Raw genomic sequence first — 26,332 nt, 5'->3', positions numbered from 1 at the left:
TTTTCACCCAAGAGTTCCTTCAGAACTCTGATATGAAATTGCAGAACTAACAACTGTGGTATGTAACCTGTCGCTTAAATCAGCCTCTGTATCAGATAACTGGAGGAAAGCTAATGTAGCACTAATTTTTAAATAAGGCTCCTGACATGATCTTTGCAATTAGAGGCCTGACTTCAGTACCAAGTAAATTGTTTGAAATTATAGTAAAGAACAGAATTATCAGACACACAGATGAACACGATATATTGGGGAAGAGTCAACATGGCTTTTGTATATAGGGAAATCATGCCTCACCAATCTATTAGAATTCTTTGAGTGGGTCAAGGGTGATCCAGTGGATATAGTTTACTTGGACTTTCAGAAAACTTTTGACTAGGTCCAACACAAAAGGCTCTTAAGCAAAGTAAGCAGTCATGGGATAAGAGGGAAGGTCCTCTCATGAATCAGTAACTGGTTAAATGATAGGAAACAAAGGGTAGGAATAAATGGTCAGTTGTCACACTGGAAAGTGGTAAATAGCGGAGTCCATTGGTCCCTGTACAGATCCATGGCTGTTCAACATATTCAAATGATCTGGACAAAGGGGTAAACAATGAGGTGGCAAAGTTTGCAGGTGATACTAAATTACTCAAGGTAGTTTAAGGCCTGCCTGCCTGCCAGTGAAGAGTCACAAAGGGATCTCACAAAACTGGCTGACTTGGCAACAAAGTGACAGATGAAATTCAGTGTTGATAAGTGGAAAGTAATGCACATTGGAAAAAATAATCCCAATGATACATATAAAATGGTGTGTTCTAACTTGACTGTTACCACTCAAGAAAGAGATCTTGGAGTCGTCATTGATAGTTCTCTGAAAACATTTGCTTAATGTGAAGTGCTAGTCAAATAAGCTGTAAAATAAACAATGTTAGGACCCATTAGAAAAGGAATAGATAATAAGACAGAAAATGTCATAACACCACTATATAAAACTGTGGTACACCCACACTTTGAATACTACATGTAGTTCTGATCACCCCATCTCAAAAAAAGACTTATTAAAATTAGAAAAGATGCAGAGACTAGCAACAACAATGGTTAGGGGTATGGAATAGCTTCCATATGAGGAGAGATTAAAAAACTGGGATTGTTCAGCGTGGAAAAGAGCTGATTGAGGGGGTGAGATGATGGAGGTCTATAAATCATGAGTAAGACTACGATTTAGTCACGGAGGTCGCGGAAGTCACAGAATCCATGATTGCAGTGGTGGGGAGCTGCAGGGTTGCCTGCCGGGGCCAGGAGCTGTGGGGTACCCCACCGCCTCTGGAGGCCCCCAGAGCTCCCAGCCGCCACTTGCAGTGGAGTTCCCTGCAGCTTGTGGGTGGCGGAGGAATCCCCGGGCAGCCGGGGGTGGCAGGTCCCCAAACTGAGTGGTGGGGGTACCCCATAGCTCCCAGCTGACACGGGAGCCAGGGGCACCCCACAGCTCCCTACCCCCATGAGCAGTGGGGGATCCATGGAGCTGCAGGTGGCAGGGGTACCCCATAGCCCCCAGATGCGGTGCCGGTGGCTTCTAGCCCCTGCACAGCTGCCCCGCTTCAGGCAGTGTGGGGATCTGCAGATAACCATTTTGTTCCAGATATTTTTAGTAAAAGTCACAGACCAGTCACAGCTTCCATGAATTTTTCTGGTTTTGCTCGTCACCTGTCCCTGACTTTTTTACTAAAAATATCTGTGACAAAATCTTAGCCTTAATCATGAGTGCTGTGGAGAAAGTGAACAAGGGAGGTGTTGTCTACCTTTCTAACTCACAAACCAGGGGTCACCCAATAAAACTAGTAGGCAGCTGGTTTAAAACAAATATAAGTACTTCTTCACACAATGTGCAGTCAACCTGTGGAACTCGTTGCCAAGGGATGTTTTGAAGGCCAAAAGTATAACTGGTTTCTAAAAACAATTAGATAAATTTCATACAGGATAGGTCCATCCATGGCTATTAGCCAAGATAGTGAGGGATACAACCCCATGCTGTGGGTGTCTGTCTCTAAACCTCTGACTGCCAGAAGCTGGGACTGGACGACGGGATGGATCTTTCGATAAATTGTTCAGTTCTGTTCACTTCTCCTGAAGCATCTGGCACTAACTGTTGAAAGACAATACTGGGCTAGGTGGACCATATGTCTTACCCAGCATGGCCATTCTTGTGTTCTTAAACTTCAACTTACCATTCAGGCTTGTATGCCCTGCCCTACAAGAGTCCTAAAATAAAAGAATGCAGGGGATGATGTAGAAGTTAAAATTTTATTAAAGAAGATATGCATTAAAGTTTAAAGTCAAGGTAAAACACATTGTTGATCAATTTTTTTAAAATATTGTTTGAAATGTAAGTGTTCATAATATTTAATATTAATTCAAACTATAATACTCAACAAATTGGATAGTGGAGGGAGAAGGGAATGTCAGTTGAAATCCATTTTCTTACTTAACCGATTTTCCAAGTATTTTAGCTACCAAACCATTTCTAAATGTTTTTAATATGTTGAGAACTGTTCTCTTAATAAAAATTGATTGAACTTTGTTATACACTTGTGGAAGATATTCTTTTTCAATAGGGACCTCTATGCTGCATAGAAAATTACCTTAATTTTTTATGGTGAGAAGGATGCTTAGATCACTTATTCTATGTGTAATCATTTTATAGAAAGGTTTAAGGACCTTCAGAGAATATTTACTTGCCATTCTGCTGAAAGAAAATATTGAGAAGAAAGGAAGTGGCTACAAACCTCTCTTAATGAGAGAAATCAGGGAGATAAATTAAAAAACAAACCTTGAAGCCCCTAGAAAGCATAAACCTTGGATTAGCTTTTATTTTGGTTTTCTTTTTGCCATCACTAGGAGGATTATGTTGAGACAGATAAGAAGAAATTTATTCCTCTTCGATGGATTGCACCTGAGCTAGTAACAAGCTTTCAAGATAGATTGTTAGCAGCAGAGCAAACCAAGTATAGTAACATATGGTATGTAGTAGACTTTTAAATATTTGAAAGAATTGGAGTTCATACATTTTTCAGTATAAAATACACAATTATTAATCAATGTATTTTCATTGTAAGGAGTGGACTGAATCGACTGACTGTTGGCTTGATGTACTGGATTTAATATTCTGCTATCATTCATTTTGTAGGAATTTTTCAAATTAATCTCTATTGGCTTGAAATTGTATTTAATGCTCTCAATTTGCTGTTAAGTGGTTATAACATCAAAATAAAATTATGGGAATATGTTTAGCAGAATAGGTTTTTACATTTCAGTTGTAAAAGAAATACTTGCTGTATACAAGGCAAACACTTGCCAGCAGTTAAGAAGTGAAACAGCAAATTATTTGACCATTAAGGTAACAGTCGTTGATGATGGAGACCGTTTTGATAGTGGAGGCCAAAATATCATTCCTGGGTCACATGTGGCCTTGGCACAATTCACTACAGTAGAGCTTTAACATTTGTGCTCCACAATATACCATTCATCTCAGAGAAGTAAGTTAAATACATTCATTTACTCCCATTTGCATTGGTTGTTGCCATCGGTTAATAAGCAAGGTCTGCAAAGAATCTAGGCTATGGGTAAAATTTTCAAAATCACCTAAGTTCTATCTTCAAAGTCTCATTTCTTTCAGTGATATTTAGGCTTCTAAATTACTTTGAAAAAAGGACTTTGGCTCCTGAGTCACTTAAGTGCTCTTCAAGATTTTACCCAAAATCCTAATTTCCTATTGTACCTAGACAGTAGAATAAAATGCATTGAATAGTAGAATAAGTTGATTTCCTGTTTGTTGCACTAGTCAGAAAGCAGGTGGCCTGTGACAGTAGTGGCTCTAAGTCTCAGTTTGTAACATCTGTTCATCTTACATGCCAGATCCGCAGATAAGACATTGTGCTATTATGAGCTCATGCAGTTAAACTTTAAGCATTCCAAGTGAAACTCTGGTGGCTATTCTATGCATCATACACGGTAGATACTCCAGGGTTGTGTGTTTTTTTTTTTTCAATAGATAAATATCAGATCTTAATATTATTGGTATTTTAAAGTTTCTGGGTTGTTGTTTTTTTGTGTTTTGTTTTTCAGAGATTGGGATAAGAGGGCAGGTTGGCCAGGGTGATAGTTCCTTATATTTTAAGGGATAAATTGCTCTGAATAGACATTTTAGATAGGATGAGGGTTAAGGTGTTGCTGTATGTGTTCCTGCCATAACTCATTGTGACTTTGTTTATAACATTTATTTTACATAGCTGAGCAAGAAATGCTACACTTAAAAACAAATTTGTTCAATGCAACGCAGTGGGATAGGCTGACCCTTACCGGGACAGAAACTAAATAAAAAATAATTCTTATAGTAGAATCCCTTAAGGCTCTTATGTTCCATAGGCTAAGGATTTTGATTTTTGTTGAGTTAACAAAAGGCTGAATTGGAGCTGTCATATATACACACCTGTTTTATGCTGTTTGAATAGAGGAGGGTTTGCCAAAAGCTGGCATCTGTAGCATTGTCTTGATGCTCTGATGTGCATCATTTAAAACAAAACAAACCTGCTTTTATTTTAATCTTTTATGGGCATGTGTATATCACATCTAGCACAAGAGGGCCACTATATAGTACGTCAGTACAAATAATAAAAAATTGTTTAATAGAAAACTGTCACTTCTCTTTTTCAGGTCACTGGGTATAACATTATGGGAACTCTTTGATAATGCTGCTCAGCCTTATTCACACTTTTCTGACAGAGAAGTTCTAATCCAGGTCATAAAAGAGAAACTCGTTAAACTCTCTAAGCCACATCTGGAACAGCCATATTCTGATAGATGGTAATTTTCTTTTTAGACTCTTTCTATTTAAAAACAAACAAACTCTGAACTGTTAGAGGTTTCTCAAACATTGTAATTTTTATACTATCAAAAATAAGTCAGAAGAGCTGCATATTCATATATTTCTGGAAAAGTGATCCTAGCTAACAAGCAAAAGGAATTGCAACAGATAAGGAAAGCATTTTAGCAAAGTATAGTAATAAAAAAGGAAACCTCTTGAGTTTAATTGCTTGATGTAAAGTAATGAACTGAAACGTGTAGCCTGTCCATGCAGTGAATGAAAAGGGAATGCAGTTATTTTTGTATATTGTAACTGTTGAAAATTTTCTTCTTCACAGGTATGAAGTTCTACAGTTCTGCTGGCTACCTCCGGATAAGAGACCAACAGCAGAGGAAGTACACAGACTTTTAACATATCTCCGCATGCAAAGCCAAAGGGACTCTGAGATAGATTTTGAACAGCAGTGGAATGCTCTTAAGCCAAACACTTCCAATAGAGAATCAAATAACTCTGCATTTCCAATCCTAGATCATTTCACAGGAGATAGACTTGGCCAGGAAATGGAAGAAGTCCTCACTGTAACTGAAACAAGTCATGGACTCAGCTTTGAATATATCTGGGAGGCAGCTAAACATGATCATTTTGATGAATGCGGTCAGGTGAATTCTGATGAAGCAATGGCATATACAAACATTTTCTTTCCAGTTGAGGTTTTTGAAAGGTCACTTTCAGAGCAACGGTCTGGAGCACAGGATGAAAGTGGTCAGGAAGCTTCACTTAATGTACCTGGGGTGCTTCCTGTTTTTGATGCTCACAAACTTTCTCTTGGAAGTGATTACTATATCCAGTTAGAAGAAAAAGACAGGGGCAATCGCATGAATTTTGATAATCAGTCAGCTGTACTAACAACAGAAGTTGATCATCAAGAAGTTGTACAAGACAAAAATTCTCTCTTCATGGTTCCCAAGGATGTTGATGCTGAAGAATCCAGCACAGATGGGGAGTTTTTCCACTATAACAGAGATCCTAAAGATGAGGCTTTGCATGTCACTAATGGTCCTGAAAGCCCTTTCCAGAATATATTTAGTGATATTGACAGAGCAGAGGAATTGACAAATAACAGAAATATATTTGACTTAACTGAACTAAATGATATTCATGTAGAATTTAAGCCAACAGTTTTAAATTCAAGTGTAGAGGTATCAAAAGCAGTCAGTTATCCTTATAAGGAGAGTTCTAGTCATGTTTCTGCAAATGAGGCTGTTTCCTTATATGAAAATATGAGAGAGTCTGATTTTAGCGTGCTATCTGTAGAAGAACTCTCTGATAACTTTCTGTTTCTTCAAGAGAAGAATTTATTAAAGGGGATATTGACTAACAAAGATAGCAGTGATGATATCAGGCCAAAATCAGCAAAAACAGATTTTAAAAATATATCAGAAACATCAACTAGGAACTCTCTGGACATTGAGCTAAAACTGGCTAAAAATACACCAGACTTTTCTTTATTGCATGATGATTTTAAAACTGGGAACAAAGAAGATCATGTCCATGTGCCCGCAGATGAAGATGTGAGTGTTCTGCTTCAGTCGCTTGCAGAAATGCAGGTGCCTTCTGTTTCTTCACTTGTAACAGATGAGAAGTCACAATATAAATATCAGAACCTCCCCATACTGAAAGGTGGTGATAAATTTTCATATGTTGGAGTGGATAAAAACTCATCTCACAGTATTAATGATAGTCTCTGTCAAGGAAAGGAACAAGGCATTGAAGATGCCGCCATTGAAATACTATCCAGTAATGCCAAAAATCAAAGTTCTGGAAACGATTCATGTTATGGCGTCACACTTGAAATTGAAGAGTCTGAGGGACAAATAAAAAATGAAACACTTGTTAATTATGATGAAATTACTTTTGGGAGAAACCTTGGTGTAGAGAAAGGAAATACTAATAAGGAATCTATGAACTATGATTTGCAGAACAAGTCTTCTGTCTTAGAACAGGATGATGGGGGTTTACTGGAAAACAACAATGAAACTTTCAGTCATCTTCAAAAATATAGTGACACTCCTAAAGAAGTGACTTTAATATCTGGCATTTCATCAGACTGTGCAAGTCAAGATAATCTGTTGGAAGATAGTTCATCATCTCCCTCACAGACTACAGAACAATCCATAAAAACACCAGACTCCATGGATTCATTAGATGTGAATGAGGTATTAGAGTCTTTAGGGGCCCAAAGTCCGCAGAAACTTTTGCCACCTGATAAACCTGCTGATAGTGGCTATGAAACTGAAAATCTGGAGTCTCCAGAATGGTCTTCACATCTTACTGTTGATGATACGTCTAACACAGACACTGCATTATGTGGTGTTGGTGATAGGAATGCTAGTGATTTGTCAGCCAATCCAGTAATCATTGTTTCTGCAGAAACAGCTTGCTCAGATTCAATACATAGCAATAGTAACTTTGAAATAACCACACAGAATTTTGCTAATGGAAATCAGAACTCTTACAGGGACTCTGCTTATTTTTCTGATAATGATTCTGAGCCAGACAAAAAAACAGAAGAGATTGTAAACAAATCAGCAGAACCAACAGTAGATATTTGTAGTACCTCTTCCAGCATAGAGAATAAAACTGAAGATTATTATTATTTTGGAGATATACAGTCAAAGCACAGTCAAATAGAGGATTACCAGGACCCCAGTAATTTAGACACACAGTTAGAATTAAATGACAAGTTGGGGACACAGAAAACAGATGTAATGATGCAGGTGTGTCCTGACAAATGGAATAAAGAAACTCCGATATTTGCAGTGAATTCCGAACAGAACTATAGGGGTGAAATTAAACTATGTGAGGAATCTCGCAGAAATGTCTCTTGTGTTGGCACTAATACTTCAGAATTTCTTGCATGCGGAGACTTACAGTCTATTCATAACATACAGAGTCCTTCAGGTTCAACTGATATTGAAAAATCCTTGTGCCACACTGAAGGACCTAAACTGAAAGAGCCAGATATTGAAGGAAAATACCTTGGTAAACTTGATGTTTCTGGAAGGCTTGATTCATCAGAGGATGGAGATGATGCAGATGAAGAAGATGAAAACAGTGATGATTCTGAGGATGATATGAGAACTTTCCGTATGTGTAGTCTTAGCTCTGACAGTGAAGATGAAACTGTGCATCAAGTGCCTGTGATACTTTCTGATAAAGATGATGGAAAGCATCTGAGAAGCCTGCTGAAACTTCCAAAATCTCTTAAACATGACATGCCCTCTGAGTATTGGAAAAATGAGAAAAAGGCAGTAACATTCTTCGATGATGTCACAGTCTATCTGTTTGATCAGGTATCTTGACCTCTTACTTACTAAGCATTGATTCTATAATTTAGATCCTTTTTTTAAAAAAGGACATGATCAAAATTTTAAAGCCCAGATTCAAGATGATATACCAGCAGACTTCATTATTGTTAAGTCTTTACAAACTTATCCACTCATCTCATTAAAAACTAATAAACATGTATCCACATTAGAAAAGGACCTTTTGAAATTCCAAGGTTCAGTGCAGTGTATTGGTGCAAGTTAGTATTTATAAAGTGAAATGTAGTTTGCTTTACATGGAGAGTATGAAAGAACTTGAATAACCACACCTGTGCTGGCTAGAAGAATATGGTCTTCAAGACTGTCATTTTGACACCTTTTACAAGCACTTCATTTGTCTGGGCTATTTTTTAATATATATCACAAATATTTTATAGGTCAGGACTGTTCTTATACTGTTGGTAGAAATATTGCCATTTTTATATTTAACTGGTTTAAGTATTTGAATTCAAATATACTTCCAGTCCAAGTATCTTCATTTACTATTTCAGACTAACTCTTTCCCTGCATTTCACCTATCCAGGGTGGATATACATGTATCTAATGAGCCTAAACTAAAACAGTAGAGTAGTTCAGTATTTGAATTCCAGTATTATTTTCTTCTTTTTCTTCATCTGATACATGTGATTCTTCAAGTTAATCCAGTGCAAATAAAATATAAATGCTTGATCTACTTAATAAAATCCAAGGTTACATTTGTTTCCTTATTCACTTCATACAATAACAAGCTGTGTTTTTTAAAGCTTATAGCAACCCAGACTAGCATGGTAATTTTAAATGAATAGAGACCTACTGTCAAGCCTTGGAAATGTTGCTTGTGAAGAAGTGGATAAAAAATATTAAAAGGGCTATTGCATATTGGAGTAAAAAAAAATAGAGGTGACTCTTTCTTTTGCTCTGTGGCCTCTGCCATAAAAAAATAGCAATCCTTTTGTTAGAGGAAAAACATCTGCTACCTTAGAACGATATCTCTACCAATATTTGGTCTCTTATTTCTTGGTTTCACTAACTGATTACATGTTAGTAGCTTTTTCATATACCATACTAAACTTCTAATTTACTTCCTCACCCTGAAGTATTATTAAAGGATAGAACTGTAATGGTGGCGGGTGGAACTGAAAGATGGATTTTGAAAATGAAAAATAGTTAACTAAATTGTTTCATGCAAAGAAGAGGACAATGGTCAGTCTAAAAGTCTTACACTTCATTGCAATATGCTTCTTTTTTTTTTTTTAAAGGACCCTCTCTAAGTAGAGGACAGTGGGGGGAGTTTAAAAATTCACACTTCTGGCACACATTGTAGTGTTCATCCGTGCAACTTTACTATGGATTACAATGTATAATATTTCAATTCAAATACATATATAAAATATAAATGGAATTTTGGCTGTGTTCTTGGTTGAAGAGTGACTGTACAGTCTAAGTGGGTTTGGGAAATAACATGATTTTGGAACTGCTGACATCTGAGTGTGTGTGTGTGTGTGTGTGTGTATATATATATATATATATATATATATATATAATCACATGTACAGTAATGGAATTGAACTAAATTTTTTTGGGGTTCTCTTAGGAAACACCAACCAAAGAGCTGGGAAACCGTGCAACAGAATCAAATAACCAAGGCTCTGCTAGCACTCCTGTCCTCTCTTCAGGTCTCAGTTACTTGAACAGATTTACAAATTCAGAAAGCTCTACTGATGAAGAAGGTACTTCTGGTTAACAAAATTCTAATTTTAAACAAAACCTAGTTCTGGGTTCTTTGGTAGCAATTTAAATGTGTTTTTATGGAATATAATCTTCATAAATATGCCATACAACACTGTCTTCAGTTTCTCAATTTTATAAGATACTCTTTAGCAGGGCTCAGACATTTTCCTCTGACACATACTAGGGCCTGGAAGATTTTACTGGCCCTGCAGAGTATTTCTGTTCCTGGTGACCTGTTGTAACTGCTTAATAAACTGGACGACATTTATGGTTTTAACTTTCCCACTGTTCTTTCCTTGTAAATTTGTAAAACTTCTTCATGCTTCCTTAAAAATTGAAAATTTGTCTTCACTGTGGCTCCCTCTCCTGGTGAAGCCAGAGAAGCTGTTTGAAGGGAGTTCCTCCTGCCATACCAGAGGAGCTTCAATGGCCTAATGAAGCAAGAGGAGAAAATAAAACTTTCTTAAGTAATATTTCCACTGGGCCGTTGTAGCTCCTCTTGACCATGGAAACAAACTTTTCATGATGATCGTATGGGAGTCTGTAGCTTCTTAAGCTTCACTAAGATAGAGACCTGGAGATATCAAAAAACTTAATTTTGGAAACTTCTGAATAGGTCCACATGATTTATCATAGAGAACATAACATAATTAAAGATTTTTAATAAAGAATAATCTTTAAAAATCAGAATTCCTACCTTGCACCCCATTCCATTTAATTTTCCACAATAATATTGGTATATATCTCAAAGCCATTAGTTAGCAATTTAATGTTTATTTCTTTGCAAACAAGTTCCCCTAACTTCTCTTAGTTAGCAAGCAATATTTTCCGATAGCAATTCTCAGTAACAGCCACTAACATCCGATTGGAATTGAAAGGGTAGAAAATATTGGGATTTTTAAGGCCCCTTATTCTGTGACCTGTACATTCTACCATCAGAAAGCTAGTAATGTCAGATTTCCTTCAGCATTCATTTGTAGCCCCAATGATTCCCTAAGATACAGCACTTTTAAATTAAATTGTATTTTCTGATAAGCAGTTGTTTTTATGGAGCGGGAATGTGATATACCAAGTTGTACTCTTCAAATCCAGTATAATTTTTCACTGCTTGCTTTTTAAACTGATTATTTTACACTACCTGAAATTATGTATATCTTTATTAATTCTGATTGTTTATTGTAGGTGGAGGTTTTGAATGGGATGATGATTTCTCTTCTTCAGAACCCTCTTTTATAGCTAAGTCAGCAAATAACCTCATTAGTTCTAAGCCGCCTCTTCAGACTTCAAAGTACTTTTCTCCACCTCCACCTTCCCGGAGTCTTGAACAAAACTGGTCACATTCATCACCTTATTCCAGGTTCTCGATCTCTCCTGCAAACATTGCAAGTTTTTCTCTTACACATGTTACAGATTCAGATATTGAGCAAGGAGGTAAGTAGATTTAGGTTTCTTTCAAGTAAACCGTGTATATTTTGATGACTTCTGTAATATTTTGGCTTTTAAGTAAGGCCTGTTCTTAATAGCTTGTTGAACAAGTGTTATATTAAAATAGAATGCAGAGCTGTAAATAATGCAAATACTGTCAGTGAATTGAATAAAAGAAAAGGAGTACTTGTGGCACCTTAGAGACTAACCAATTTATTTGAGCATAAGTTTTCGTGAGCTACAGCTCACTTCATCAGATGCATACTGTGGAAAATACAGAAGATGTTTTTATATACACAAACCATGAAAAAATGGGTGTTTATCACTACAAAAGGTTTTCTCTCCCCCCACCCTACTCTCCTGCTGGTAATAGCTTATCTAAAGTGATCACTCTCCTTACAATGTGTATGATAATCAAGGTGGGCCATTTCCAGCACAAATCCAGGTTTTCTCCCCACCCAATTTTCCACAGTATGCATCCAGTGAAGTGAGCTGTAGCTCACGAAAGCTTATGCTCAGATAAATTGGTTAGTCTCTAAGGTGCCACAAGTACTCCTTTTCTTTTTGCGAAAACAGACTAACACGGCTGTTACTCTGAAACCAGTGAATTGAATATAAATCTTGGTGTTGGGGCCTGTATTTGTGTGTTTACTGTCTTGGTAAATCCAAATAATTTTTTCCTTGCTAATAAGATCTTAAATGATTTTCCTGATTAAACGAGTAATTTATTAATAGTTCTCATACTGGGCTCAAAACATTTTAGATCAAAATAATTGTGTTTTTGTTGCTAAATGTTCTCCAGAAAAACCTGTGCACATACACTGCCAAAATTCTGGGTTTGTTCCTAAAGCAGAGAACTACGTTATCCCTTCTAGGAAAAACAATAAGATTTCTACCTTGGCAGCCACTCTGTGGAGCTTTGGAAGGAACCATGCTCCCCCATAAAGAGGGAAAAAATTATAGCTTCTAAAGTATTTGAGAATCGTTCTATGATGGCCCCATCACTGGCCATAATTTAATTTTTGTTTTTATTTCACTAGTTAAGGACCTTTAAGAGCAGTATTAGACTATTGTAGTACCTACATTTGTTTTATAATCTAGTTTCTTGTAGGAGGTATGTCCCTGAGACTCTGCTAGGGATTGCAACATCTTTTTAGAACTTGATCTGTTGTAGGTAGGGAATTTCCTTCTTAAAGGAGGGTTTAGCAGTAGACCCATATACAGTAATGTTAAGGTAGTGATGCTATTTCTGTACTGAGCAGTTTCCTTTATATTCCTGGCTCTGCTAAAGTGTTCCTCTGTATATTTTAGTACCAAAATGCCTCAGAAAAAAACGATAAAATAAGAATAGGGACAAACTCAAAAATAATTTCAAAGTATCATTATAAATACAATATTTTATCAAGAGATTAAAAATAAATATTAGCCACTGATGTTCCCTGGTTCTCAGTTTTTATAAAAAATGAATCACTATTAGTTTTATTTGCATTGTATTATATTTGCTGCTTAGTAATCTATTGATAAGAGATGTTTTAGAGATCATACATCACTTTCTCATGTGACCTAAACAGTGACATTGAACTGTGTGATTTAAGCAGATGTGCCTATGTATGCGTGTGCCACATGTTTAACTTTAGAGTAGCTGAAAGTTTAAAAAAAAGGAAATTTTAACTAGTACTTTAGAAAGTGAACCAGAATGTCATGTTCTAGGAAAAGTCTAACAAAGAATTTAGGGAAGGCTTATACAGAAAATCCTTAGTATATTTTTAAATAATAAAGAAAATGTGCAAGTATCTTACCTATGTCTTCTGATTTTTCCTCTCCTAATAGGAAGCAGTGAAGATGGAGAAAAAGATTAGATGAGTTAAAGTTTCCTCACTGGAATTATACATGTGGTACATACCTACTCTGGACTAATGTCTGATAAACTCTGTCTAAAACTTATGTGGATCTGCTGGAGTGAAATACAGGTAATCAAGAAATACTAAGACTTAAAACAAACACTGAAAGCAATGTTAAATCAGGACATTAATTTGAATGTGTATTTAACTTTGTAATGTATTGTTTTTAAATCAATGCAATTTGCTTTTCATTGAATGATTCTGCCGCTGTTTTCAAGTACTTGAAGTATTCAGATAATTATTTGTAAGAAACATGTAAAGCAGTTACACTACATTCTGGTTTATGTATGGGATTGTATCATATTCTTTTTATATTTTTCCATGTAGTTCGTTATCTATTGAACATACTACCTGTTGTAGAATTGTGTAGAATTGTCCTGTGCAACAGGTGGCTGTGTTGTTGAAACTGTATGAATGATAGTTGATCAATAGTGAGCCATATTTATTCTGAAAGATATCACTTACTACATATTACTTTGCTTACTGCAATTGCACTATAGATTTTTCTTCCCATGTTCCCCAACATTGTATAGAATCAAAATCTTAATTTTTTTTCAAGAAAATTAAGACAAATAGAATTGGCCCAGTTAACCAGTTCATTTTGTACTGTTATAGTCTTTGCTATGCACTGCACTTGTAAAACAAACATAATTTCTGAGTGTTATGTTAGAATTGCTGGAATCTTACATGCAGTACCATTTAAAGTGGTAGCTACTACAAATTGTGAGAGTGCCTGTATTTCATAGGAAATTTGGGGAGGGATGTCTGAAGTATCTTTGGGATCCATTTTGGATTAAGTGAATATCTTATTTTCACTCTTGAAAGTGATCATATAGTAGCACCTTCCTATCTAGTCATATTTGATGGCCTTTCTGCATTCCATTAAAACTTTCTACTTTTGGAGGGAGGGAGATATATGTTGGCCCTGAAACCCAGTTTCAATGCAAGTTATCTTGTAAAAAGATTAATTTTAATAAAAATTGACCCATCAGGCCTGGCTGCTCACTTGTTCATCCTATGAATTCTGAATCCCAAATTATTTTTTTTTGACTATGGATTTGGGCCTTCCATGCCTCCTTCCCATTCAGAAAGATCCTTCTATCTCAATTACTGCAAAAACTATTGAGTATTAGGATTAACAACTGGGGATTTAAACATGCAAATAGTCCTGCTTCTAAATCAGTAGAAAATTGACATTCATACTTTGTCACCCAGAGAACTGACCAGGCCTGTATTAAGACATCACCAGGGCTCCATGGTGCTGATTGAAATGTGCACTGACCCAAAGATGTAAGATAGTAAAGCTTGCCATTAAGCTGTCCAAGTGAAGTGAACGTAGTTTTATGTCTCCATTACAAATCCAGCTAGTTTTAATTAATCCTTTAAATAAGTTGTCTAACAAGTTTCCTCGCTGTCTCACTAAATACAGTTGGGCAATAATTCCTTTGCCTGTGAAATGCATTATGCAGCCGCAAATGTGGGGCCAGATTGGAAAAAGCTGAAAAATGCTGGCATTTAGAGCTTTGTGGTCAACACTGCTATCTGGCTGTACAGCATACTGCATCTTAGTGGCATAAATATTGTTTACTCTGCTTTAGTATAGGACTAGTTTTTCTGCTGAATAGGTCTAGGTACAGAAAAGCTAAGAATTGTAATCATCTGCAGCATAAAGAATACATATTTTCAGCTGTTAAGCTCTGTTTGATGTTGCAATTTTATTTTATACACAGTTTGGTTTAAAACAGGGCATTGATTTTAAGTGACAGGAGTACAAAAAAAGTAGAATATATATATATATATTTATTTTAAAGAGTTATTTGGCCCTTACAGCTAGAATGGCTTTCATACCCCTCAAGGGAAAGAGATTAGTTCTAGAAATAAAAGGAATTGCTGAGATTCTGAGTTGTCCTACTGAGGAGCTCAGGTCCAGAGGGAACCTGAGAGTCACAGGGAGACTTGTACTTCAGTGTGAGTAACATCATAGAAATTTGCTGTTGCCCATGCAGAGCAACAACTTTTCATAGAATTTTTCAACATATCTTTAAATGCAAAGCCAGTTCTAAATATACACTTACAGTATATACTGTAATGGGTTTAAAGGAGCTTTTACGTGGTATGCTCTTTATACATATTAAAATATAAATGATAGGCTGTGGCACACTAAACATCCTATTAGTTCTGTAATACAGACTTTTAAAAATTCCTTAAACACACACCAGATTAAGGTGTCTCATCAGTCTTCGTATTTTTCTGTAACACTTTTATATTACCATAAATAAAAAAGCAGGGAAATCCAAAATTAAGAATGAAACTCCATATGCTGAGTCTCCAAAGAATGTATGGAATTGTCTACCCCATATGTGCTGAAACACCTAAAGTGTCACAGGGTTAGAGAAGGAGTTTCAGCCTTAATTCTGAATCTCTTGATTTTGAACATAGTTTCTAAGGTTAAATAAAAGCTAATATAGTTTGATTGGAATATTGAGATGCAGCTTCACTTTTGTTCCTGTTGTAACTTCAGGAATTTAGATTATGGAACAGATCTTGTGCAGCTGAGCAGTATTTAACCTTGCATTCAACACATCAGGATTTTCCTCAGTTGATAGGGTGTTTGTCATTTGTGACTCCCATTCTCTTTAGTAAGAGTACCATGTCTTAAAACCTTACATAATAATGAAAGTTTACTCCTGTGTCCAAATGGACTGTTTGATAATGAATTGCCAAACAGACATTTTTTGTTCAAAATGGGAATTGTGTGTGTGGGATGATATACAAAGTGTTTCTTTAGCCATATTACAAAGAAAAATCATTGTTATATCTGTGAATTGCCACACTTCCTTAATCTCAGTGGATACTAATTTCATTAATCCAATTCACTAGATTAAAATTATAATCAGTTTTTTAGAAATATGTATCGTTAAATTTTATTACAAACTACTACCGTGTTCAAGTGGTAAACCACATTCCAACAATGAATTATGAAAGGAAGGCAAATTTGTGGAGTAGCTGAAATGTAATCACGTTGAGGTGATTTGTCAAATGGGCCATACATTAAATTCTGTAATCTCTTGCACTAGTTATCCAAATGGTTTCAGTTTTAGAAATACTTATCTGGTTTTTTTTCAATGGTTTATTATGTGGGTTGATTCCATTTTAGTTTCTTCTCTAATAGAAAGTCTTGATTATTTATTTAAATGCTAAAAGGCATTATCTTAATTTGGCTACTTGCGATCTTTTTTGTAAGATACTTATCTACAGTCTAAAATGGAAGCTAACGTGATTTAAAAAATTTCTTGGTGAGAAAATGTGACTCGGTCACACAGAGAGGCCAATGAAGTGAGAAGAAAGTAAATTTTTTTATTTGAAACACCTGTACCTTCCCGAGTCCCTAACCTTCAGCTATATGTTGTACATGTATGCTGCCGTTTCCATGGAAACAAACAGATTAAACACTTTTTTCATATCCTTGGTGATGCACTAATGAAAGCCATTCAAGCCTCTTTCTTTTATCAGTATTTTAAGTAATACGTTTATATGTAGTATTGAATCTTTTTTCATGAGGGGCTGGTTGGTAGGGAAATACTTGTGTTGGGTTTTTTTTGTTTTTTAACTATTAAGCACTATGCTAAAATTTCAGTGGTAAGTCAGGTGTTAGTGACATGGCTATTTGTTGGATTTAGCGAAAGGTGGAATCAAAGTATATTAGCCTTATAAGAAATAGCCTTAAAATAAGAATGGGGTGTACAAAACTTCTTCAGCTTTAAGTCATACAAAAATATCCTTAAATATTAATTAGTTTTGGATCAAGTCTTTGATATGAAAAAATCTAGAGAGAGTACAAGACCATATAAATATATTGAAAATAAGTATTTGTGATACCAGCAGCCTGTTTTTCAGATAAACTTGAATATGACTTAAAATTATTAGTTTTATTAAATTGTTTGAACTTGCACAGTCATAGGTGTAACTTAATGATAAATGGTACTGATGTGTGTATATATACAATGTTTAATTCAATTTGTAAATGAGAAGCTATGTAACAAAATCATAGGTATGAGGTTTTCCTATTGTAATTTAATACAGGTATGAAGTTTTTGGCAATACATCATAGTTAATGGAATTTCAGGTCAAATTGTCTTGCAATTGTGTACATTTTTAAATTGTAATATTTCTACTGTATATTGATTACCATGCATAGTGTGATTCAATAAATTGCTTGTAATTTAAAAACACTATTTAATATTCAAAAATAAAATACAGTTATATATTTATAACCTTCATGTCTGTGTTTGTTTATTCTTAGCCCAACTCAGTTCTGGTACTTGTTCAGCTCCTCATTTCAGTGAAGTCAGTGGGACTACTTGTGGGAGTGAAATCAATGTGCTCATAAACGAGGAACTGGGCAGCATCTATTCTACCCCAGGTGTCTGAAGCCCCAGACACTTCAACCTACACAGCACAACACAGCCTATATGAGAGGGTGTATTTTAGATTCCTGATCTCTTCTGCTAGTATGTGTCGCCATCACTTGAACATCACATCGCATAAAACATACCCTCTACAGGGAAGCACTGTTCAAAGTACAGCATAGATTTAATTTGTAGTAATATCTTTCAAGTGAAAATGTGTTGAAATGTGTTAGCATCTGAAATCATCACCATGGGTTTTGCCATAATTATGTAAGGTTTAACAGAGACTACACATGAATGTACATGTCTTTATATAAACAAAACAAACCCTGCTATTGTCATGAAGTAGGCATGGATTCCTGCTGTTTGGCATAAGGAGGTCTCAGTAGAACTGACATACTCGCTGTCTTGTTGTGAAGAGGTTGCATATCAGTTCTCCCTTTACAGACAATTAATGGGGTGAATGGCATTGGTATAAACCTCTGAACTCCTGTTTTCCTGGTTTAGATGATGATGGAAAACATTTTAAAATGAAAAAAATAATGTAAATGAAGTGCTCAAAAATGCTTCAGTAATACAATTCTTTATGCCTGGGCCTTCTAAAGCTGCCATTACCAACACCACCAAAATTGCATATAGTGAGAAGAAAGGTGGGTCCTTGGGTAGAGGATTCTAAGTCACAAGATTTAGACTCTATTTCCAGCTCCTGAGCAAACTATTTGTGTGACTTTGGAGCAAGTCAAAAAGAGCCAATGCTTTCAAAAATGGCCTTCAATGCGTTAGATTTTGGGTGCCCAACTTAGGGGCACTTTCATAGTGCTGAACACCTGCATTTCCTATTGCCTTAAATTGGAGTTGTGTGGTCATCACTTTCTCAAATGAGGCTGTTATGTGTCCCACATTAGCCATATAAAGTTGGAGGCCTCTTTTGAAAATGTGGGCCAAAAATTCTATATGCCTCAGTTTTTCCATCTGTAAATCGGGGATAGTGCTTCCCTAGTCACAGGTCATTGAAGCTTAATGTTTGTAAAGCACTTTGATTTCCATGTGGCAGGATAGGCACAAAGTATTTGTTGTGTTTGCAATTCTTGACTCTTTCTTCTACTGTAGCAATGTGAAAAACATGCAAGAAACTAAGACTGAACAATGGAAACAGTGCAAGAAACTTGGGAAAATATTGAACAGGTGAACATATTTAAATACAGATGACATAATTAGCTTCTAAAAAGAAATCCATTATTATAACATTTGTACTTTAAAAAATGCAACTGAAATGGAATTTTAGTGAGGATGAATTTGGCACAAAATTATAATATTTCAGAATTTGTAGCATATATTTAGTGAACAGCAATATAGATTGTGTAGAGTTAACATGGTAAACTGTTGCTATGCTACTAATTTCACTACTTGTGTTCCTGTCTTCAGTTTAGGAAGTGACAAAACTACCCCAAAGTGCACAATAAATAGAAATAATTCTTTTTCATAGAACTTTTTCATTGTCATGATCCTAAAATGCATTTAAAATTTTAAAAGAAATGCTTTCAATTCTAGCCTTCAGAAAACAAATAACCTGGGTTACACTATACAATGGAATATATGAATCTTTTGGTATCTGCCTTTAAGAAATGTAACTCTGCAGTTTTTTTCCAACTTAAAATTCCTTCCATGGATTTTAACCAACAGATGCTTCAACTTAAATCATAGTAGGAGCTTTAAGTAGGCAAAATATAATGGCTCAGGTTGAAATTTGACTAGGACATGGGGGCTTTTCCCACAGCCCTTAAAGATCCCATGGCACTTTTATCACTTTCATATCTCATGGCCCCGAGCACCATAGTATCTGAACACCTCCCAGTCTTATGCATTTACCAGTACAACACTATTGTGGAAGAGGGAAGTGCTATTCACTGCATTTTATAAATGGTAAATTGCATCACAGAGAGACTAGGTGACTTGCCCAAGGTGTTAGTTTGTAGTGGAATATGGAATTGAACCCAGTTCTGTGAAGTCCCAGTAGTGCCCTATCACACACCCTTCCTCTCTAGGGCTGGGTATTTGACCAGTCAAATATTGTCAAATGTCAAAAATGGTCAAATATTTTAAAGCAGTAACTTATTAGAACAGTAACAAAAAAAGGAAGACTTTATGGTCTCCAGTAGGCTTAGCCTTAGATTCTTATGCCTAATTATATATAATTAAAAAGCTAGTGTAGTGGGTTATTTTAGTTCAGAAAAATGCAAAACAAAATTTATTTATTTATTTTTTTTTAAAGAAAAGATGGAATAGTACCATCATGAAGTCAAAAAAGCAGGCCACCACCTACCTCCGGGAATTCTTGCTGGAACACTGGACTATATTTAACCATGGACAAATAGGTCGATTGACCAGCTTGCCAAGCCTGTTCCTTTATAATGACAAGTAGTCATGATGACCTCATTATCTGTGCTCTGTCGGAGAGGCTGCCGCAGCAGCGTGCTAACTGCGATCGTGTTGGATGGAGCATTGTTTCGGTACTGACCGTGAGGGAAGAGTTTCTACCTGTTGAATCACCAGTCCCACTTGCAGCACCCAAGTGTTGAAGGGGAAGCCCCCCAGAGTGCTGACCCATCCAAAACCAGCGCAGTCTCGGTGACCAGCTGGAATTGCAGCACAAAGCAGAACCCGCGTACCCCAGTCTCTTCATAATTTAAAAACCCCCTGAGCTTTGGGAACATTGAGTTTGCAAGCTGAAGCTGTCCTCTGGTGAATTGACACAATGGTTGCAGGAAGAGAGCCCTGTGCCGCACTGATGTGGGCACCTTTCCTGGTGGTTTGTTTTCATAGGGATTAAGCTGTGTTTGAACAAGTTCGCCAACCTCTTAGACAAACGGGCTTTTCTTCACACGGCAGGGGGGCCCATCTCACGCTTAACTTGGGCCGCACAATGCCGCCTTCTGTGCCGCAGGACGCCCGCGCGATAAGGACCCACGTTCTCGCCGCGCTGCCCCGTGGAAACAACAACCTGCCCCGCGGCTCTAAGGTCCCGGCTCTGCCCCCGTGCAGGTGGCGCGGAACCTCGGGCAGCCCCGCACCCCGCCCGCAGCTGCCCCTCTCCCGCCTCCGCCTCCCTTGGGGATTTGCCTGGACGCTCCTGCTGCGCCGGGCTCCGCCTCCCGCTGGCTCCGCCGCTAAAGCGACGTGTCCCAGGCCCGGCGGGCGGGCGGGCTGCGGTCACACGCGTCTCTGCCACCTGCGAGCGGCTGCTCGCCCGGCGGCCCTTCTCCGGCGTCCCGCCCTCCGCGCCGGCTCCCAGGTACGCGTGCCGGGCACCAGGCTCCCGGCGCGGGGGGCAAAGGGCCGCTCGGGGAGTGGCGGAAGGGCTCCCGCTGTCTGAAATTGCACTGGCCGCTCCCACCCCGCCGTGCCCACCGCCTTCCCTCTGGAGCCCTCCCGCGGGGCTCCGGTCCCTCCTGGGGGCTCCCTGCGCCCTCGGTAGGTCTTTTCTCCGGTCGCTCTCTCCTATGCCTTCCCCCCGCTCCGTCCCCCGCTGCCCCGACCGAGTTCCTCCTCTGCCTGCCCGCTTGCTCCCTCGCTAGCCTTCGCCTCTCCTCCGGCTCTGCGAGCTCTGAATGCCTCCACCGGCCTCCTACCCCCAGCCCCTCCTGCTCTAGCCTGCCCCAGCCCCCATTGCCCCCCCCTTGCTGACCGCAAACTCCCGCCAGGACTCTCCCTCATCCCCACTGTCTCCCCGTCTCCTCTGGAGGTAGAGTCGAGCCTGTCCAGTGACACTACAGGACTGTGGGCTATAGGACGAGGGGTTTGGGGGTGGGTAGGGGATGGGTCTGGCGTGTGTAGCTGTATTTGAAAACAACCTTCCCCCAAACCACTTCATGTACCCTACCGTCACCTGCTATCCTTAGTCTACTGGTTCCACCTGGCTCCGTGCTCCCCTGAATCTGCCAAATCCTCTTCTCCTAGGAGCTCCCCCCTTTCCTCTGCTGGCTGCCACCCCAGTCCAGGAAGGTGGGTGTCTGTCAAGGAGCAGCTGGTTGCTTTCCCAATGGCAGTGCCTTCTGCAGGGGAGGTAGGGATTTGGCTGCTCTCCTTGGTGCCTATTTGCACTGTTCCATCCTACTTCTGATTTGCCATCTCTCCGAGAGAGAGAAGCTCCAAGGTTTCTCCTGGCCTGGCTTTGGTTTTTCTTTTCCCCAGTATCAGCCCTGTCCTCCAGCTGTTTTCCTCTGGCGCCCATGACTCTCAGGCAGCATGGTGTGGGGCTGGTGAGTGAAACCTGAGATGCAGTCTTGTCTTGCTCCCCTGGCAGCCTTGGGCTGGAGGCCCCCAATCAAGCCACTTTGTGCGGTGAGCATAGGTCCTCTGTGGAAAACTTGAGTACCCTGTGATGAGGTATGAACCCAAAGAACGGCCAGAGTAGCTGGCACAGGGCAGCTGGAACACCGTGAACACGGAGAAAGGAGCAGCTGAGGATGCTCCTAGGTGGCGGCGGTGGTGATGTCGGTTTTCCCAGCATCCTCAATCAGTTTTACCCTCTACTGCAAGAGGTGGTGATGTGGCATGGTGGTGCATCTCCCCTGTCCTTCCAGGAGGGGAGTTAAGCTCTGTGGCCAGTCTCTAACGGCAGTCCGACTCTCCAGTCACTCACATTTCAGTGCCTCACCAGAAATATTTTCTAAGACTGGAACGAAGGGGAGTAAATGGACACCCCCCCCCATTAATACCAGTCATCAGCAAAAGGGGGGGCTGCTGCCAGGTGCCTGCCATTGAACCAAGCATTGGCACAAAGTGGAGGTAGAGGGTGCTTCTGCATCATCACTGTCTAATGGCTCATCAGCCTGGAAGGAAGGGGCATTGCTGCACCTGTGCAGGTGCCCTGTCCCGTGGCACAGGAAGACTAGACTCTGCCATGCTGCCAGTGTTGGCTGGATTATTGACTTGGGAGGTGTAGAAATTGCTGTTATACTGGGTGTCAAAATGGCTATACCCTGGCCGTTAGCTGGTGAAGGAAGAGAGGCTGCAACCCACTCCCCCTCCTGCACTGCTACTGTCACTGCGGGAGGAGGTACTGCTGCCAGCATGCCAGTCTTCACTGTGCAGCAGGAACTCTGCTGCTGCTGCACCATACCGGAGCTTTCACTGTGGGTGCTGGTAACAGCCAACCTTCCTCCTCTGACTGCAGCAGTCCAAAATAGCAAGGTGGTGTCCCTGGAAGAGAGCTGGGAAGACCATCAATGAGGAGGAGCAGTCTGAACCTTCCACCAGTTGTGGACAAAACTGACACAGCTGGCATTTTAAAGGCAAGACTAAAAGCAAATGACAAATAGGAAGGCATTGGCTTGTGAATGAGAAGTGAATACAAATTTGAGTTAATGGCTCCTAAAAGTTGTCTGGATGGCACGAAGAGAAGGTGGGGAGACATATGGTGAAGTTGGGAGAGCTGTGAGAGGAAGCAAGAGAGCAACACTCAAAGGAATGGGGGGGAAGAGAAAGGGGGCATTCAGAGGACAGCATAATGTGTTGGCTTTGCGATGTGAGTGTGTGCTGCTGCCCACAAACAGGACCTCCTACTCTCACAAGTTTTCCTTTAGCTCCAGTGGAAGAGACTTGCCTTATTTGGAGCTGGATATCCAGGGATCTAGTCCCAAATCAATTCTGTGTGCATACACATGGATGTGATTCAGCTCATAAGGAATGGGTGCCAGGAGCTGGGAGGAAAGGGAGTTTATAACTAAGCCTTTACTGACAGTCATGCTCCTGTCGTGCTTCTCACTTTCTGGTTTGCTGACGCCAAAGACCTCTTTTTGCTGTTGAGATCTCTAAACTGGAAATGCTGCGTCTCAGTCCAGCCTTTAAATTCCTTTCCTGTTTTCCCTCAGGACAGCTCTTGCTTAAGGGAACAGACTTGGCTCACCAATGTTTGCAGTCACTTTTTTTTTAATATTGTTCTGTTTCTAGTTGCTCAAGACAGACCAGATTCTTCTCTCACTTAAACTAGCGATACCATTGTAGCCAAGAGAAGAACTTGGCCAAATGTTCCCATTGTCCATCTTCCTTGTAATGCCTTACTCTGTGGTTATCAGCATTGTCACATTGTAGTCATTTTAGTTGGCCTGTGGCATATGTGAAATGGAACTGGACTGAAAGCCAACAGGCTCTAGTGGACAGGAACCCATGTCAAACACTCATTTGGCTCCAGTTTTAGCATGCTCATTGGCATTCTCAGCAGAGAGGCCAAGGACTGAATGAACCTGGAGAGGATCTTGCCACAGAGAACTACAGTGGCCTCTCCTTCAGTTAGAGGGGAGGGGCCCCAAACAGAGGCCAACTGAATCAGACAAATGAGACAATGAATGTTGCCAGTTGGAGACTGAAATCCAAAGCAAATACATTAAGAACAGATGTAGTACAGGCTCCCTCCCTCTTCCCCTCACCCCCCAGTCCCACTAACATGCATGAATCAAGATGCAAATACATCACCACCACCACTGCCCACGTGCTGTGGTTAAGAGGATCCTCTCCAGAGGCCCTACTTCCATCCACAGAGCCCAGATGGTCTGATGTTAACAATCAGTAAAACATATACTAACAAATAAAAGATCCAGCTGGTAGTTTCACAGTATTTTGCAGGTAGATGCTGGTACAAAGCAAAACAGCACAATGACTTTCCATTTGTTCAGTATGAAAGGTAACGACAGCTGAAGATGTTGATGTTATGTTTTTGCAGCATGTTGATGGCTAGTACCAGAAGATTAACTTAGTGGGAGAACAAGCTGGGTGACGTTTCCCCATCATCTACTGAAACATGAAGACCAAAAGCAAAAGAACGAAGCACAGGCTTGCTGTTGATAAAGAAGCCTTTCTTGGGGAGACAACTTTGAGCAAAGAGGAACCGGTGAAATGTTTGCGACGCAAAGAAAGGAGAAATGGCAGAAACAATGAGAGCAACAAGACTGGTACAGTCAAAGCCAAACATGCTTGGAACAACAAAGACAGACACTTGAGGCGATTGGAAAGCAATGAACGGGAAAGGCAGAGAATGCACAAGCTCAATAATGCATTCCAGGCCTTGCGGGAGGTTATCCCTCATGTGAGAGCTGAGAATAAACTTTCTAAAATTGAGACTCTTACACTAGCCAAAAATTACATTAAATCACTGACTTCCACCATACTCCATATGTCCAGTGGGCACCTTCCAACTGTAGAAGGAACTGGGGCAGCCAATAGCTCCAAACTGTACCAGCATTACCAACAGCAACACGGCGATGAGGAACGCGATGAACAGCTAAAAAAATACTCCACACAAATTCACAGCTTCAGACAAGGCAGCTAAAGTTAGCTACTGGCCTCATTCTCTCTTCTCCACACATTCCTGTATATTTCAGCATTTAGAGGATGAAGGGGTTATTTCCTGCTGGTGGGTTTCTTTTTTGTTTGTTTTTGGAAAGACAAATGTTTAGTGGCTAGATCTCATAGTTCTTGTTGAAATTATCCTAAATTGTAGGTCAGGCTTTTCAAAGAGATTAGTGATTTTGGTTGCCCGATTTGAAACACCTTCTATGTTCTTATAGTTTTTGTTTACCTGCTTTGTTTGTAATTTTCCTGAGGTCAGAGTGTTCTTTTAATTTGTAATGAGAAATTGTTTGATTGTTCAACACCCAGATTGCTTTTGCAGGGCAGGCTTTATAAACAAATTATTTTTCAGTGGGAGGGGGTGCTCTGCCCGTTAGGAAAATTACTCTTTTTATAAGGTACCTCGAGTTGGGCACCCAACAGTGATGTCCTAAATCACTAGTCATTATTGAAAATACTGGCTGTAACTTCTATTCCTCCAGAAGTGACACCATGTAATGGGGAATCTTGGTGCAGAAATAATGAAGTTTATGGCCCGGTACGGTACTTTGGAATGTATACAGCTACTGGAGGGACATATCTAACTGACCTGATGTTTGGATAGCAGGACTAATTTCTTTAACCACAATTACCTGGATTTTTTTCCCCTTGAATTCTTAAATATCCTGCTACTCAGAGGGAGGAACAATTTTAATGACGATAGAAACATATTTTGAGTAGTTTGATTAGTGTGATCGAACAGGTATGAATACTACCTAACAAAATGGCCTTAGATCAGATCCTAAATGCCCTAAACCAGCAGTTCTCAAACTTCATTGCACCGTGACCCACTTCTGACAACAAAAATTGGGGTGCTATGTGCCGTGGGTGGGGGCATGTAACCTTAGCCCGGGCTGGTGAGGCTCAGGTTTTGGCTTCAGCCCCGGCGGGTGGGGCTTGGGCTTCAGACTTGCTGGGAGCCAGGGCCAACGTCAGCCTTGGTGACCCCATTAAAATGGGGTTGCGACCCACTTTGGGGTCCCAACCCACAGTTGGAGAACCCCTGCCCTAAACTCATTGAAGTAAATGGAAAGGTTCTAATTCACTTCAGTGGGCTTTGGGTCACGGTCCTAAAATGTAGTCCTACAAGTACACTTAAAATGCACAATAATTAATGTGATCCTTGTTGCATTATATGTATTTGAAAGTGCCTTTTAACAGAAACCTTAAAAGAGATTTGTTAGATTGTAAGCTCTTCTAGGCAGGAGCTTGTCTTTGTACAGCACCCAGTCCAGTGGGATCCCAGTTCCATTTGGACCCTTTGGATGCTATTGT

General features: G+C 39.4%; 2 protein-coding genes across 3 annotated transcripts in view; both read left to right on the top strand.

Moving 5' to 3' along the window:
- Positions 1 to 17,536, top strand: part of LMTK2 (lemur tyrosine kinase 2) — an 89,669-nt gene extending 72,133 nt beyond the window's left edge. For both annotated transcript variants that reach the window (XM_077828079.1, XM_077828078.1), the window contains exons 9-14: positions 2,875 to 2,996; positions 4,690 to 4,839; positions 5,178 to 8,193; positions 9,800 to 9,935; positions 11,119 to 11,367; positions 13,192 to 17,536. In XM_077828079.1, the coding sequence (XP_077684205.1) occupies positions 2,875 to 2,996; positions 4,690 to 4,839; positions 5,178 to 8,193; positions 9,800 to 9,935; positions 11,119 to 11,367; positions 13,192 to 13,220 (3,702 nt within the window). In that variant the 3' untranslated portion in view covers positions 13,221 to 17,536. The remainder of the gene's footprint in view (positions 1 to 2,874; positions 2,997 to 4,689; positions 4,840 to 5,177; positions 8,194 to 9,799; positions 9,936 to 11,118; positions 11,368 to 13,191) is intronic.
- Positions 17,537 to 24,460: 6,924 nt separating this feature from the next.
- On the top strand, positions 24,461 to 24,998 carry BHLHA15 (basic helix-loop-helix family member a15). Its single transcript, XM_077829239.1, has one exon. It carries the CDS (start codon positions 24,471 to 24,473, stop codon positions 24,996 to 24,998), a length of 528 nt encoding a protein of 175 aa, XP_077685365.1. The 5' UTR covers positions 24,461 to 24,470.
- The last annotated feature ends 1,334 nt before the right edge of the window (positions 24,999 to 26,332 follow it).

The sequence above is a fragment of the Eretmochelys imbricata genome, chromosome 10 (genome assembly GCF_965152235.1).
Source record: "Eretmochelys imbricata isolate rEreImb1 chromosome 10, rEreImb1.hap1, whole genome shotgun sequence".
Classification (NCBI taxonomy): domain Eukaryota; kingdom Metazoa; phylum Chordata; order Testudines; family Cheloniidae; genus Eretmochelys; species Eretmochelys imbricata.
The sequence above is the reverse complement of the archived record's forward strand: the minus strand, read 5'-3'. Positions and strand labels throughout refer to the sequence as shown.

What these genes read in the sequence shown, in the direction of transcription:
- BHLHA15 (XM_077829239.1), top strand. Translation starts at nt 24,471, where the DNA reads ATGAAGACCAAAAGCAAAAGAACGAAGCACAGGCTTGCTGTTGATAAA.